This window comes from Salarias fasciatus, chromosome 7 (assembly GCF_902148845.1).
Source record: "Salarias fasciatus chromosome 7, fSalaFa1.1, whole genome shotgun sequence".
NCBI classification, from domain to species: Eukaryota; Metazoa; Chordata; class Actinopteri; order Blenniiformes; family Blenniidae; genus Salarias; species Salarias fasciatus.
Window position 1 is genome coordinate 24,730,511 of NC_043751.1, and position 14,279 is coordinate 24,744,789.

Below are 14,279 nucleotides of genomic sequence, written 5' to 3' on the forward strand. Positions count from 1 at the left end.
ACTTGTGAGGGAGTTCTTTTCATGATAGTCCATCCGTATGGTGCCTGGTGCTCCGGGGAGCTCTGGGCTTCTTGGCCGGAGGTGAGCGGGTTGTCCGGCCGCTGCCCCCCTCCAGCCGGGGTCCCGCCCCCTCCTCCTACCACCCAGCACCCTCCTCTCTCTATCTCGGAGCGCCAGCCGTCGCCCAGCCCACTGCCGGGGAGCCTCCACAGCCTCTGGCCACGTCTCAACGCTGCGCTTTGTGCACAAGCGGCCGCTGCCAGGAACTTTCTCCCGGCAGCTGGTGTCCGAGCACCGGGGGGGAGGAGAGCCGAGCCGAGCACCGCGCGGCGGAGGGACCGAACGGGCGGACGGACTGAGGACTCAGCACGCACCGGTCCCGGGCTCCGGGCAGCTCCAGGTGGGAGACTTTATTCTCTAACAGAATGGCTGGAATACAGATTAAAACGGGTCTTTCCGCTGCTGACCGTCTTTTTTCTCTCTCTCCTGTTTGTGGTTCAGCACGTAAATTAACACTGAACCAATCCCACGAGACACTTTCCATCAGTTTAAAATCCAAACTAACTTAAAAAAAAAAAAAAGTTTTTTCTCAACTTTTAACCAGACTCAGATTTTTTTTCCTTCTTCTTCACTTCGGAGCGGGTAGTCCGCGCACCGGGCTCCGCAGCACCCCGTTAACCCGGCTCCGTACAGCATGTACCGGGTAACGCGGGGCTCTTCCCCCCTCATCATCACCCACCAGTTCACCCTCTGATCACACTCCCTGTCCCGATTTCATTAATTCGATCATCAAATGTGGCTCTTGAAGTTGACTCAATGTATTCAGCATCAGTTAAATAATTTAAAGCAGTGTGGTAGGAGCAAATATGATCCTTTTGAATGTCTCCTGACAGGCATTTAATTTTTAATACTTGTGCTTTTCAGGTTAACAGCTGTAGTCCATATCTGAATGTGAAGGTGCAAGGATCTTTCTTGAAAAAGACATCTTTATCCGTGAAAAGTCAGACTAAATTCAAACAGATTTAGGACTGAAGCCATTCCAAAATGTTTTAATCTTAATTATAATAAGTCTGAAATCTGTCCAACAGCTGCAGATGTGTCTTCCACTGTCAATGTTAAGGGATATTTTCAGGGATTAAGTCTTCAAACTTCCCCATTTAAAACGGTTTCTGGAGTCAGGGCTGCCACTACTCTGAAATCAGTCCAAAATCAGAGTTGAACAGCTAGAAATCTCCTTGAACCAATTTGAAATTAATCTGATCTCAACCCACAACCTCTTTGAGTTAGAGTCAGTATAAATCCGTCAGGGGTTTATAGAGGGGCCAAAATTATATGGAAATTAAAAATTTGACAAAATGTATGGAGATAAAGCATCAACTCTGTCAGTCACCAACCACGTGTTCAGGTATGGGCCCCATTTCAGCAGATATGTATCTCTGTTGTCTCCTGCAGCTTATATAACACTCTTTCTTAAGCTGAAACTTTACCCATTTGTATTGTCCGCCCATTGAAGAGGTTCACGCTTATTCCAGTTCGTTACTGCTCAGTCTGATTCCAGTATTGAGTGTTCAGATGTTGAGAAGAAGCAAACAACACATTCTGTTCTCCAAGTACTGAGGTAAATTGACTGTTAAATAATATAAAATGTTTATCCAGTGTTAATCTTAGTAAATTACCGCTGTAAGTGTTTCAATGTTCCCTAATCCACCTGACACATCCAGCAGGTTGGAGGGTCTGCAGAGGGTTCAATAAAATCAACACAGCCTCATTATTCCAATAAGGATCACTATTAGATTGCTGAACATACATAATCTGAGAGTTTCTGCAGACATTGAGTCGTTCCTTCTTCATTATTAAAAAAAAAAAAACTTTTTCAATGGAAGGCTTAAAGGCTGAAAATTCTTCGTCTTCGTCATACTCCTCCTGTCTTATTTATTTATCAGCTTCATGACCTTTATGTAGAAACTGAATAATCTTGTGTAATTTATCTGTTAAACTGGTAAAACATAGACTCACTCTATAATTTGTTTACAATAAGTCACTGAAGTTGTCTTCAGAGTCGGATTTTTGGTTGTAGATTATGAAACAATTTGTGAACACTGCGTAGTTAATCTATTGTAAGGTTACCTGAGTCAGTCCATTTCTTCCAAATGAATACATATTGTGACGTTAATCTTTAACTTCGGGTTTTGTCACATACTGGCAGCTTTATAAATCCTATTAAGGTTCAAACAAACTACGTCAGCCTTGAGAACTTCCTGCATATCTTTGAAGGTGAGAGATAACTGAGTGAGCACTCCGATCTTCGGATGTTTCACTGGACTGACTGCTCAGTGTGCTACCACACTGATACCTGGGGGATGTTTATGCTTGAGACCAAAACATTAGGAGCCCCAGGAGTAATTTTAGTAGGTTAATGAATCATTTAAATGAGCTGCCAAGGATTTCCAGTAGATAGTTCATTTCAGGGGGCACAGTTCATTTTGACAATGTTAACTTTTCACCATCCAGAAGTACTTTTCTAAATTTTATGCCAGTGTCTCTAACATATTTAATAAGGGTCGGGATGAAAGGTCATACAGGTTTTACAGTGCAAGAGTGTGCCAATGTAGCGGCTCTGTACTCTCTCTTGCGTTGTGACGGAATCAGCCAGGACACTGGATCTCTTTGGCATCGATCCGCCGTTTAATTCTGGTAAAAACACACGTCGTCATATACTCTCACAGTCGCGCACGTGAAGTTTGAAACTTGCTAAAAATACAAAAGAAAATATTACCTATAAAGAAAACGTGCTACATTTATTCAGCATCTCGTTTCCACAACTTACCACGGCGCCGGACACAGCAGACTGAGAAAGTTATGTGGGGTGAAACACCCCAAGTCTGCAGGGGCCCGAATGTACGTCACATCCGGTCACCGTGGGAAATTATTATAATACTGCACAATATGAGATGGCAAGTGGAATCAATTTTTACTCCGCTACTCTAAGGTGTGATAATTTTTTTCCGGGCCTGTTGAATCTAGCTGGAAAACATCGCTGGGCAGTCCCTTGTAGAGGGTAGCGCCTCAGATTTATCCCAATGTAGCCTGATACCCTTGACACCAATAGAACAGTATCATCTGCACACAGCAATTTAGCGGAAGTGCCATTATCCATAGTTTTGATAAACTTTGTATAACCTTTGATTGCAGTTATTCTCAAGGCTAACTATACAGATTTGGTCTGTATTTACAGAGCTTGCAGATATGTAGAACACCCACATGGAATCAGTACCAGGAATGGACTCTGGCAACAACAAAAAAAAAATAGCAGAGCTTTTCCTTTTAGTTAAGGAAGGTGCAGATAGTTATATTAAACAGTTCATCAATTTTTGAAACATTTTCATGAAAAAATGCACTGTGCTAATGGAAAATATAATTGAAGTCCTCAACTAGTGGCTTCTTTCAGATTGTTGGCAGCCAGGAGTTGGCAAACCTAACCTGAAAAAAAACAAAAAAACTGGACCAAATGTCGTCCTGACATTTTAAAACACTTGGATTTTCACAAGAAGCGTCTCCTGATTGGAACCAACCTTCACCAGAACTGAATGTTGTGAAGTCCTACCACCGTCACAAAGCCTTTTAAAGACTTTAAATACCGTAGTCACACCCGGAGATGTAGTGCAAGATGCAAGGTTAAGCTTAAGCAGCTGAAGTTTCACCGTGTCTTGCCCAAAGACACGTTGACACATTGACAAGGTGAGATGAGGGATCTAACCTGTGTTTCTACCGTTGCCTTAAGTCCTTGGGATATTCTGCCCACCCAGCTGATCACACAAGGAAAAGCAAAGAATGTAAATATGCCACACCTGCAAACCGGTGAGGATGAGAAGAAAAGCGGAGTCATTCTGACAGCTTTTCATTTCTCTTTGGTAACTGCTGTCCATCATTCCACCCAAGCCAAAACCACAGATGTTGTCCTTAACAGCTTCAACCTGTTTTCTGAACTCTTTAGTAACATTTTGGTCTCCATGATTTCTGCCATATTCCTCTGTGAGTATTCTTATATGTGGAACTCCTCTTACTGGTTTCAAATTCTCCTCCAGAATCTTCATGTTCAGCACTCGGCATCCAGCACCATGCCCAGAAGTCCTTCAAAACAGCAGCTTCCGGTGCCTCACTGGCTCATTTTCTATGGGCCTGTTTACACGACAGCGATTTCTTGTGAAAACTGCAATACTTTTGTTGCTTTTTGCGGCTCCATTTACACAACAGCTGTGCTCGGAGCCTCTGAAAATGCAACTTTTTCAGAACGTCTCTTGCGGTGGAATTATTTGAAAATGGTCTGGTTTCATTAGAAAAACAAATAGCAGCGTCAACTCATGGCCCAACATGGAAACGACGTCTACATCTTCTTCAGTGTTTCTGTCTTTGTCGTGTAAAAGGACATCGTTTTCAGAATGTCAGCATGACATTTTGTTGCCATTTAATGCAAAAACTCTTCTTATTTCCACGTTATGCAGCAGTCGTGTTACTGATGGTAACAAATGGTCCTTCAGGGTGTTTTCTGTGGTAATAGTAGCTCTTGTTTAATGTCTGCTTCCACCTGCATCGCTGTGAAACGTCTGCGGAGCGTTTGGGGAAATTATGTGAAGAAAGCCTCTGACTGCTCGATGTTGACAGATTGAAAATCTGTGATCGTTTCAGAAGTTTATTTATCTTCCACAAAGTGGCCTGTGCAGCTGCACAGCATCCTCAGGCAACCCCAACACACACATACACGCACACACACACACACACACACACACACACACACACACACACACACACACACTTTTTAATTGCTTTATGATCAACAGACTTTTGTAGTCATTGCGTCACATCTTGTTACTCAATCGATGATTTAAACCTTTACATAACTTTTTACTCGCTCTGTGTTTCTGCAGATGGATGTGCGCTTCATTTTTTTTCAAAGTTATGCATGAATAAGCTGTGTGACATCCCGTGATAATATGATGATGTCGTCTAATGTTTCAGTAGTGATTTTATGTAGGTGATGTTCAGGTCTGTGCGCTTTGGGATTTGTTCTTAGCAGTCCTCTTTCTCTGGCCACTAATTTATACCAGCTGCAACTGGACCATGTTTTTATTAGGGGTCCTCCTAGAAGAGGAGCAGCTTGTTGGCTTTTTGTCTTTTAAATCTTCCAGAGTGTGAATGGAAAGATCATTTATCACAGTTCAGTCTTTTTTGACATGCATATGGATATCGCTGTAATGATTTGCAGTATATTTTGCAGCCCTGGTTGGAAACAGTCACTAGATTTGCACTTGTTTTACGATTGGTTTGGTAGTTTTGCATTTGGTGTTCTCTAAGTTTTGAACAGCATTTGAAACCTGATTTTAAAGGTGCATTGAGGAGTTTGCACGTTTTATGCGAAACAGCGCCCCCTGCAGGCCTTGGCCGTAATGCAGCTTAGTGAAAAACTCGTCCCTGTGGCTCGCGTGCACGGAAGAGGCGAACTCTGTCTTCGCTCGTTTAGAAGCGCTCAAGTAAGATTTAAGTTTCTTTTACCTGGTGGAGTCTGTGCTGGAGCTGTGGCAGTGCTAGAAGCCAGTCTTTTCTTACTTTCTGGGAGATCCTGCTCAGTTGTTGCTCACTAAGCATCTGGCGGAGTAATGGCGGACAAAACGAAACTTAACGAGCTGGAGCGTGCATTACGTCATTCCTTTCAAATTCTCCACAAAAAAATCCTGGTGCCGGACCGGCACTGTGACTTTCAAGTGACAATTTAGCGCTGTTAGAGGTACTTGTAATGAATATGTCAGGGCACATTGTACACATCATTAAAAAATGTGTAACATATTTATGGTGGAAAATAAGTATTTTTAAGGTTGTAAAACTCCTTAATGCACCTTTAAACTGGTTTTGAACAAGTTTTCAGAATTGGTTTTACACTGGTTTTTGAGTGCTTTTACACTTGGCTTTACTCAAGTTTTAAATGAGGTTTTATACAAGTTTTCAACAAGTTTTCGACTTGATGTTACACTTCTCATATCTCCGTTTTAGACTAGGTCTGGATACGGCTTAAACTTGGGTATGCAGTGGTGTTTTAAAGTTGGTTTCATATCAGTTTGGAAAACTTTTAAAGACATTTTCCAGGTTGAAAACAGAACCATCCTCACACGTGACTCCACTGTAATCCCTGTGAGAGGCAGTGGTTCTCAGATAAGAACAACTGGATATGCTGTAATAGGCAGTTTCAGATTACGTTACATTTGTTTGACATTTAGTTTCTGTTCTGAGGTGTGACCAGGAGGAGGACGTCAACCAGATAATGTTGCCAGAAGGAAGAGTGAAGAATGAGCCTCTGCAGGCGTCTTTCTCCTCCATGATGGGATTGCTGATAACTGCACTCTTATGTCACTTACATACAAAACTGCAGTTCTAAGAGGTTTTCCAGTCCAACGATTGATCAAAACATGTCTGGATCAAGATTAAGCACAATACTGATTCACAATTAAATGTCTACAACCTTGTTTCAAACAGCTCAGGGTACACAAGTGTAAAATACGTTCTAAACTAGTTCAAAGCTCCGTCTCAAACACGGAGTCTTGTGTTGGTTTTTGGTTGCGGATCTGTTTTGGACTGCAGCTGGTGCTGCTTCACATGCAAATGGTATACTGCAGTAATTACACCCAGTATGTGCCAGTTTATGCTTATTTTTGCGCTCATTTGGGACTAATTTCAGGGTCTAGTTAGAACAGTTTAAGACTACCTTCAGGCTTGGCGTCACAAAAAATTTGAATTTATTTTACACTAATTTTAAGACTTACTTTTACGCAGTAGTTTTAGATTCTATGTTATGTTATTTCCAGACTTGCATTTACACTAGTTTTTTTTTTTCAACAGCTTCAAACTTGGTTGTGGACTACTTTTTGACTAACTTTAGACTTGGTTTTTCACTGGTATTAGACCGGCTTTTAAACTCAGATGCAGTCATGCAAATGCAGTGCTTTTTCAGCATGTTCATTTCCTCATATATTTGAATGTGAAGGACATCTTTTACCAATGAGAGTCACTGGGTTTCTCTGCACTGATGTCTGACGTGGCTGCATTGAACTACCATATGTTTCATATAGGCTGTGGTTTGGCCTGCACATGGTCAGGTTTACGTCATAGCCATGAGTCCACGGCATCATAAATACTTGGCTTCAGAAGGGCTCCTGCGCCACATTTGCTTTTATACCATTTGTCTTTTTCCATCCACGCGTAGCACAGGCAGCAACGTGTGAAGATGGATACTTTAGGTTCCTGCGTTTAAAGCCTTTATGTAGTCGGAGGAACATGATGAATAAATCACTCTTTCATAAAGTTTTTAGAATTAGTCTTAAACTATGTTTGTATTCATTTCTGAGTGTATTTTGAAGAAATTTCAGATTTGATTTTGCACAAATTTTAGAATTGGTTTGACACCAGGTTTGTACTAGTTTTAAACTCATTTTAGACTAGCTCCAGATGTGGTTTAAACTGGTTTTATTCTAGGTTTGTACTTTTTTTTTTTACATTTTGCACAAGTTTAATTTTTTTGACTAGACTGATCCTTTTACCAGTTTTGTCTCAGTTTATAGAAGCGGTGTTGAAATAATTTGGACAAGTTTAAACAAGTGATGGACTTGACTTTGAAGTGCTCATGGGCTTGATATGAGAGACTGGTTTAACGTGGGCTTTTGGCGGTCTTTGATTTAGCTGGTTTTGAGCTGGTTTCAGACTTTATTTTGGACAGAGGTCCTCCAGATCAAGACTCTGATTAAAAAAAAAACACACAACTAAATAATCCCAGATTTTCGGACTCAGTCGGGGTGAATTTATTCAAGTCAAATTCTCCACTTTCACTGCAGAAACTCACGTCATGAGCGAACTGCAGGTTTTAGACTTCAAAGGAATTCTGGTGATATATTTGTCTGGTGCAACTCCATCAGCACGCCATTAAAAAAAAGTGTAAACATTTGCTCAGGGATGAAGTCTTGTTTGGCTCCGATCCCACATTGTTAAAACGTCCTGGTTTGTTCAAGGAAACAAAACCAGATATGTTAATCTTGGTTCACACCTGAGGATCAGTCTGAACAAAGAGTGGAGAAGCCAAGTCTGCAAACCACCAGCAGGGATTGCTCTGGGTGTGCACACAGCCTCGCCACCAAGGGTGCTGAACACACACACGCACGCACGCGCACACACACACACACACACACACACACACACACACACACACACACACACACAAATGAGTCATTAAAATGGATCACTGGATCAATTCGAAGTAGATTTTTCTAATTAAAGTCAGGATGTTGTAATATTCACAAGGCATGACCTGAAGTTAAAGCTGCAACTAACAATGTTTCTGATAATTTTTTTCAGTTCAGGAAAAAAGCTTTTCTCTTGTTTTATTTTAAATTTCTTAAGGAGTTGAACTCCTCTTAAATGTATCTGCATAATGTAATGGAATGGAGTCAAAACCTTGACAAGAACAAGTTCTTCATCATTAGTCGTTTGAGCTGGAGCCAACTTGCTCAAACTTCTGTTTAACATCAGCGAAACTATTTAGAAGCAAAGTTTATAGATTTCTAAAAATGTGTCTATTACCAGATTCAAAACCAAACAACTCTCAGAAAAACCTGAAGCTCAAATGCAGTTTAAAACCAGTTTGAAGTCACAGCTTGAACGATGAATTCAAACCTAAAAGCAGCAACAACTCACAGCACGGTCCCTGTCCAGTGTAAGAGCAAGTCCAGGAGTGACCCTGTTTGCTCTGCAACATTTCAAGTAAAGATGCAGTTTGTTATTTATTTGCAGGTGTGTCTCCGATAAGCTGGTTGTTAAGTGTGTAAAGTATTGCGTGTACATGTGCATGCAGGTGTGTGCGTGGCAGTGAGAGAGCTGTCACCTGTAAATGCGATGACAGATTCCTGACAGGTCGAGTGAGGTAGAAGGGATGTGAGGTTTCTGCCCTGAGGATCTGGAGGTGAGTCGCTCCTGTCAGGACTTGTCCCATCAGCTAAACACATTAACATCTCTGGGATCACGTCAGCGTGCAGGAGGAAGCCCCTCTGCTCCTCCCCACCTCCCCACCTCCTAAACAGAATCTATATTACACCCACTTAAAGCCGACAGTGTTTGCCAGAATCAATTGTAAAATTCCTAATTGTTCATTAAAGTGGTGGCCTTTTTTCAAGTTATTTATCAAGTTTGCGTTTGACTTTTGAATTTTCAGAGCCTCGGGGCCCTCAGGGAGAGGTGACATTGCCTGGTCGTTAGATTGATATAAACCTGCTCTGGTCATGTGTCACCCCATAAACCTGCTTTTAGAAATTAGTGCTTGACTGCTGTTCATAGTTACTTTAAAAAAAAAAAAAAAAGTAGTGGAGTTACTTAGCTTAGTGACTGAGATCACGTCTCAGTTTAAAGTTTGTTTTCGCTCGTCTTTCCTGATAATTCTGAAATGACTGTATTACTGTAGTGTTGCTGTGACACACTTTTGACCCTTTATTCTTTATTTAGGGATGAAAGTGTTTTTTTTCTGGTTGCTTGTGCTAAAAGTTATAGGAAAACACTGGTCTTGCTCTTTGCCCTTGCTTTTAAGACCAGGACCAAGACACCTTGAATTTTACCATTTGTGGAAAATTCCCGTAGAGAGGGTGGTGGCGTCTGCTCCTAACGGTCAGTGCTGCCATCGCCGCCGGCTGCAGGCCTGTCACTCATATTCTCTGTTTTTCCTTCTGTGTTCCTGCAGGAAGAAACTCGCAGGACGACCGTGATCGTCAGCCATGATGCCCCGCTGCAGAGTCAACCTCAGCACCATGATCTTCCTGGTCATCCTGCAGGGGGCGGCGGTGGTGCTCTTCTGCGGCTGGTACGTCCAGCTCAACCCCTGCGGCTCCGCCCCCTCCAACGGGAAGGTTCACGTGGTGCTGCTGTCGTCGTGGCGGTCCGGCTCGTCCTTCCTGGGCCAGGCGTTCAGCCAGCACCCGTCCGTCTTCTACCTGATGGAACCGGCGTGGCACGTGTGGACGCGGCTGCAGAAGCCCGGCGCCCGGTCGCTCCGGATGGCCGTGCGGGACCTGATCCGCAGCGTCTTCCAGTGCGACCTCTCGGTGATGGAGGCTTACCTCCCGGACAACCACAACGTGTCTACGTTGTTCATGTGGAGCCACAGCAGGGCGCTGTGCTCGCCGCCGGCGTGCCCCCTCACGCCGCGCAACCAGCTCAGCAACCAGACTCTCTGCATGCAGAAGTGCGACGCTCGGGGCCTGCAGAGGGCGCAGGAGGCCTGCGCCACCTACAGCCACGTGGTGCTGAAGGAGGTGCGCTTCTTCGAGCTGGAGTCCCTTTACTCGCTCTTTCAGGACCCCGGCCTCGACATTCGAATCGTCCACCTGGTGCGAGACCCGCGGGCTGTGATGCGGTCCCGGGAGGCGTCGGCCAAAGCCTTCATGAGGGACAACAGCATCCTGCTGGAGCAGAGGAGCGTCCCGGCCGCCGAGGTGCAGTACCAGGTGATGCAGGAGATCTGCCGCAGCCACGTCCGCATCAACGAGAGGGCCGTCCTGAAGCCGCCGCCGTTTCTGAAGGGCCGCTACAAAATGATCCGCTACGAGGACCTGGCGCGCAACCCGCTGGAGGAGATACGCGCCATATACGAGTTCGCGGGTCTGGAGATGACCACGCAGCTGGCAGAGTGGATTTACAAGGTCACACACGGGAAGGGCAAGGGCGCCAAGAGCGAGGCCTTCAAGATCACCTCGCGAAACGCCGCTGACGTCTCGCAGGCGTGGCGGACGTCGCTGCCTTACGAGAAGGTGAAGCGTATCCAGGAAGTGTGCAAAGGCGCCATGTCGCTGCTGGGATACAGGACGGTGAGCAGCGAGCAGGAGCAGAAGAGGCTGGACATCGATCTGCTGGTGCCCCGGGAGCCGTACCAGTTCAGCTGGTTACCGACCAAGACGCAGCATCCCGGCGATGATTAGCAGACGTTAGCGCAGCAGAGACTCCGCAGGAAGTACGAACTGCTCCCCGGCCGGTTTCAGGCTGTTCTGGGTACTGCAGACTGACCGATGCACTGTATGAACGGAGGAAGCTCTACCGGCGGGGAATGTGCCATGGTAACAAGTTTCACAACATTTGGAGTGCAAAGTTACCTTGATCCTCAACACTCCTTCACAGGATGAAGCATTTCAGAAGTTTTTATGAACCTTAAATGTAACACAAATCCTGAAAACAAAGCAATTTAACCACTAAGTAAAAATACTTAGTGCTTTTTTTTTAACCCCATGCTATAATTTTGCTCCACTCTTAAATTATGAGGAAAGGAGCCAATGAACTAGAGCGAAAAACATCATGTCACTGATTTTACTTCTCAGTCATTTTGAAAAAGCATCAAGAGGCTACAATGTTCCGCTGAGCTCATTTTCTCTGTCATTTTCAGTCAGAAGAAAAAAAAAAACGAGATTTAAGAGTTCACAGCTGTTTATTATATTTTATTGTCTTGACCTGCTGCAGCCACTCGGTCTTTGAGCAAAAGCACAATGCAAAACAGACATATCAGTCCAGTTATTACATCTTTTTCTCTCCTCACACCAGGAGAACAGCTTCCAACGCTTTTCTAACCACTCAAAGTTACAGTCAAAATCAGCTCCTTGTAACTTTGTAGCCTTCTGTTATTTTTATTCTTTTAACTAAGACGTCTTGATGAAAAATAAATATTTCATTCAAACAGGCATTTTTTAGCATTGAATTTCCCACACGTATGATGGAGACTCATTTATGAAATGATTTATAGCACAAAACCAAAAGTTGTAACACTTCGGCTATTTATGAAGACTTTGAACTTGGAAAGCAAGAGATGCAACAAAAACTATTAAGTCAGTGTAAACTTCATCAAGTGTGATTTTTAAAATGTGTGCAACTGTTTTTTGTTTTTTCTATTATTTGAAAATAGATCTGTGAAATCCAAATGTCTTAAAAAACACACCTTTCCTTTTTAGACCCTATTTCCAGTATGTTTTCAAGTGAAAACGGTACATGACAGCGTCACTGAAAACAACTGGCTCTCTCTGGAGTTCATATCACATCCCAATGGTTGTGATCTGTATGACTCTCCCTCTGTTTCCCCAAAGTGGTACGGACCAGTATGACAGGTTGGCGAGGTGTTTACTGTTAGCAGATAATTATCACTTAGTCGACAGCGTGACTGTTGTTTCCTGATATGTATGCTGTTCCTGGTATCTAAGTTCCTTTGGCGAATTGTTGGTTCTTTTTCGTTTTGTTATTTTACATTTTCACACTTTTTTTTAGATAATATTATTTATTAATAACTAATTATATAAACATCACAGCACCACTGTCTTCAACCATTGTAGCGAAACAAATTATTCAGTTCATGTTTATTAACATCAAAGTACATCGCCTGGTGTGATGTGTCCATCCACTCAGTGGAAAAAATGTTCTAAAAATTCTGAACTTTTTGAAAATGCTCTGAATCACTACAAAAAAACAAGCAGCAGCACCCAATACTTGCCCAACATCAAAACTACATCGTTTTTCAAAATGTTTTCGTGTAAACGCAAAACTTTTCTGAAACTCAAGCACGATTAGTTTTGTCATGAAATGTTGTGTAAAGGTGTCCTTGAAGTGAAGTTGGAGAGAATGTGGAGTTCACTGAAGCTTTCAACACATCGTACATCTGTGAAACTCATCTCTCGCTGCGAGTTTTCCTCGTGTGTCACAATCGGTGACACATTTCTCGCTGACAGATATGAAGATGTGGCCGGGCGTGAATGTGCTCACTGTTCTTATTTATGTTTGTACATTATTTTAAGTGTTGAGTGATTAATTAATAACGACGCACTATAAATGACTTGTGCAGTTTGACAGTGATGGAGGATCAGAGCATGTCGGAGTAAAGTTGTGTTGATTTCCGTCTTCTCGGTGGGATTACAGAGATTCCGACACTGTGAGGAGTTCTGATATTTATTTTGATCGATCTGTTCGTACCATGAGCTGTGAAGACATTTCCTTTGAATGTGGATTTATAAACTGTGATAAAGTTGAACTCAACTGTTCAAAAAAAAAAACAAAAAACACGTGACATGTGTGTCTACTTCAAAATAAAAAACCCTGGTGTCAAACTAAAAGCTCTTGAGTGTGTCGTACTTGTTACAGAGTTTATCTCATGCCTCTTTTCTGAGGTAGTTTTAAATGTCCTATGAATCCTTTCCGACAGTTGGAACATCAGAAAGGCCTCAGAGGCTCCTCTGACTGCTGCTCGCGACATGAAGGACTGTTGTGGCTCTTTGTGTGTTTTCTGCAGCTGCCAGAGCTCAGAATGCAGCCAGGGTTTTCTGTCTGAGATAACAGGCTGCAGCTGAGACCGAGACCGGCCGTGTGCCATGCGTCTGATCGGAGGAGGAGGAGGAGGGACGAAGAAGAGGAGGGTCTGCAGAGATCTGCAGAGCTGTGGATCAGGGTGAGAACATCGTGTTCTGCTAGTGACAGAGGAAGGCAGAGTGTTTCTTTATCAGACAAGCTATTCCTTTGATTGGCCCACAATGGGAGAAATTCTGATTGTTACAGAAGCAAGTGGACAGAAGAGTAGCAAAAGAAAAGAACAAAGAATAACTATGTAAAACAGTAAGAACAGTAACAATGACAGTACAAATATGACCGTGGCATAATTTACATTCTTATGAGAGTAATGTTGCTGTTCATTGGAAATACACCATCGATGTTGATCTTTTTGCACAGAAAAAATGAATAATGGGTGTATATTGCACACAGAACAGTATTCAACATGAAGTGTGCAGTATGTGGAATTGTCCAGGTTGAAGGTACAGCCCTCTTTCCACAGCAACAATTCAAGTGGAATTGCAAAGAAATCTTCCTCCAGTGGAAGTCGCGAAAAGAGGAGATGGACAAGGGAGTAGGATCGAGTGTAGTTTATTAAAAACACACCAGTGACCGCTGTTGTCCCAGAAAGCACCACACTGACAGATCAATTCTGCCTTTTTAACCCCCACCGTCAGTTCACCACACCTTCCCAAGTCACCAAACCCCACCCGTTCAAATGTGATTATTTCCCCCTCCCAGCAGACACCACACTCCTATCTTTTTTTTTTTTTTCTCTTCTCATGAGTGGCCCAAAAACTCTTTCTTAGTTTTACGTATCTCCCAAAGAAGAGTTTTATGTCTTCCTGGTCATCCCAGTAAACCTTTTCTGGCTCCACCACAGGCCGGTGGCTCTGAGGACA

General features: G+C 43.2%; 1 protein-coding gene across 1 annotated transcript; it reads left to right on the top strand.

Annotated features, from left to right (window-relative positions):
- Positions 1-204: 204 nt before the first annotated feature.
- LOC115391560 (carbohydrate sulfotransferase 6-like) lies at positions 205-13,093 on the top strand. Its single transcript, XM_030095834.1, has 2 exons — positions 205-400; positions 9,767-13,093. Exon 2 carries the CDS (start codon positions 9,801-9,803, stop codon positions 10,998-11,000), a length of 1,200 nt encoding a protein of 399 aa, XP_029951694.1. The 5' UTR covers positions 205-400; positions 9,767-9,800; the 3' UTR covers positions 11,001-13,093.
- Positions 13,094-14,279: the final 1,186 nt, after the last annotated feature.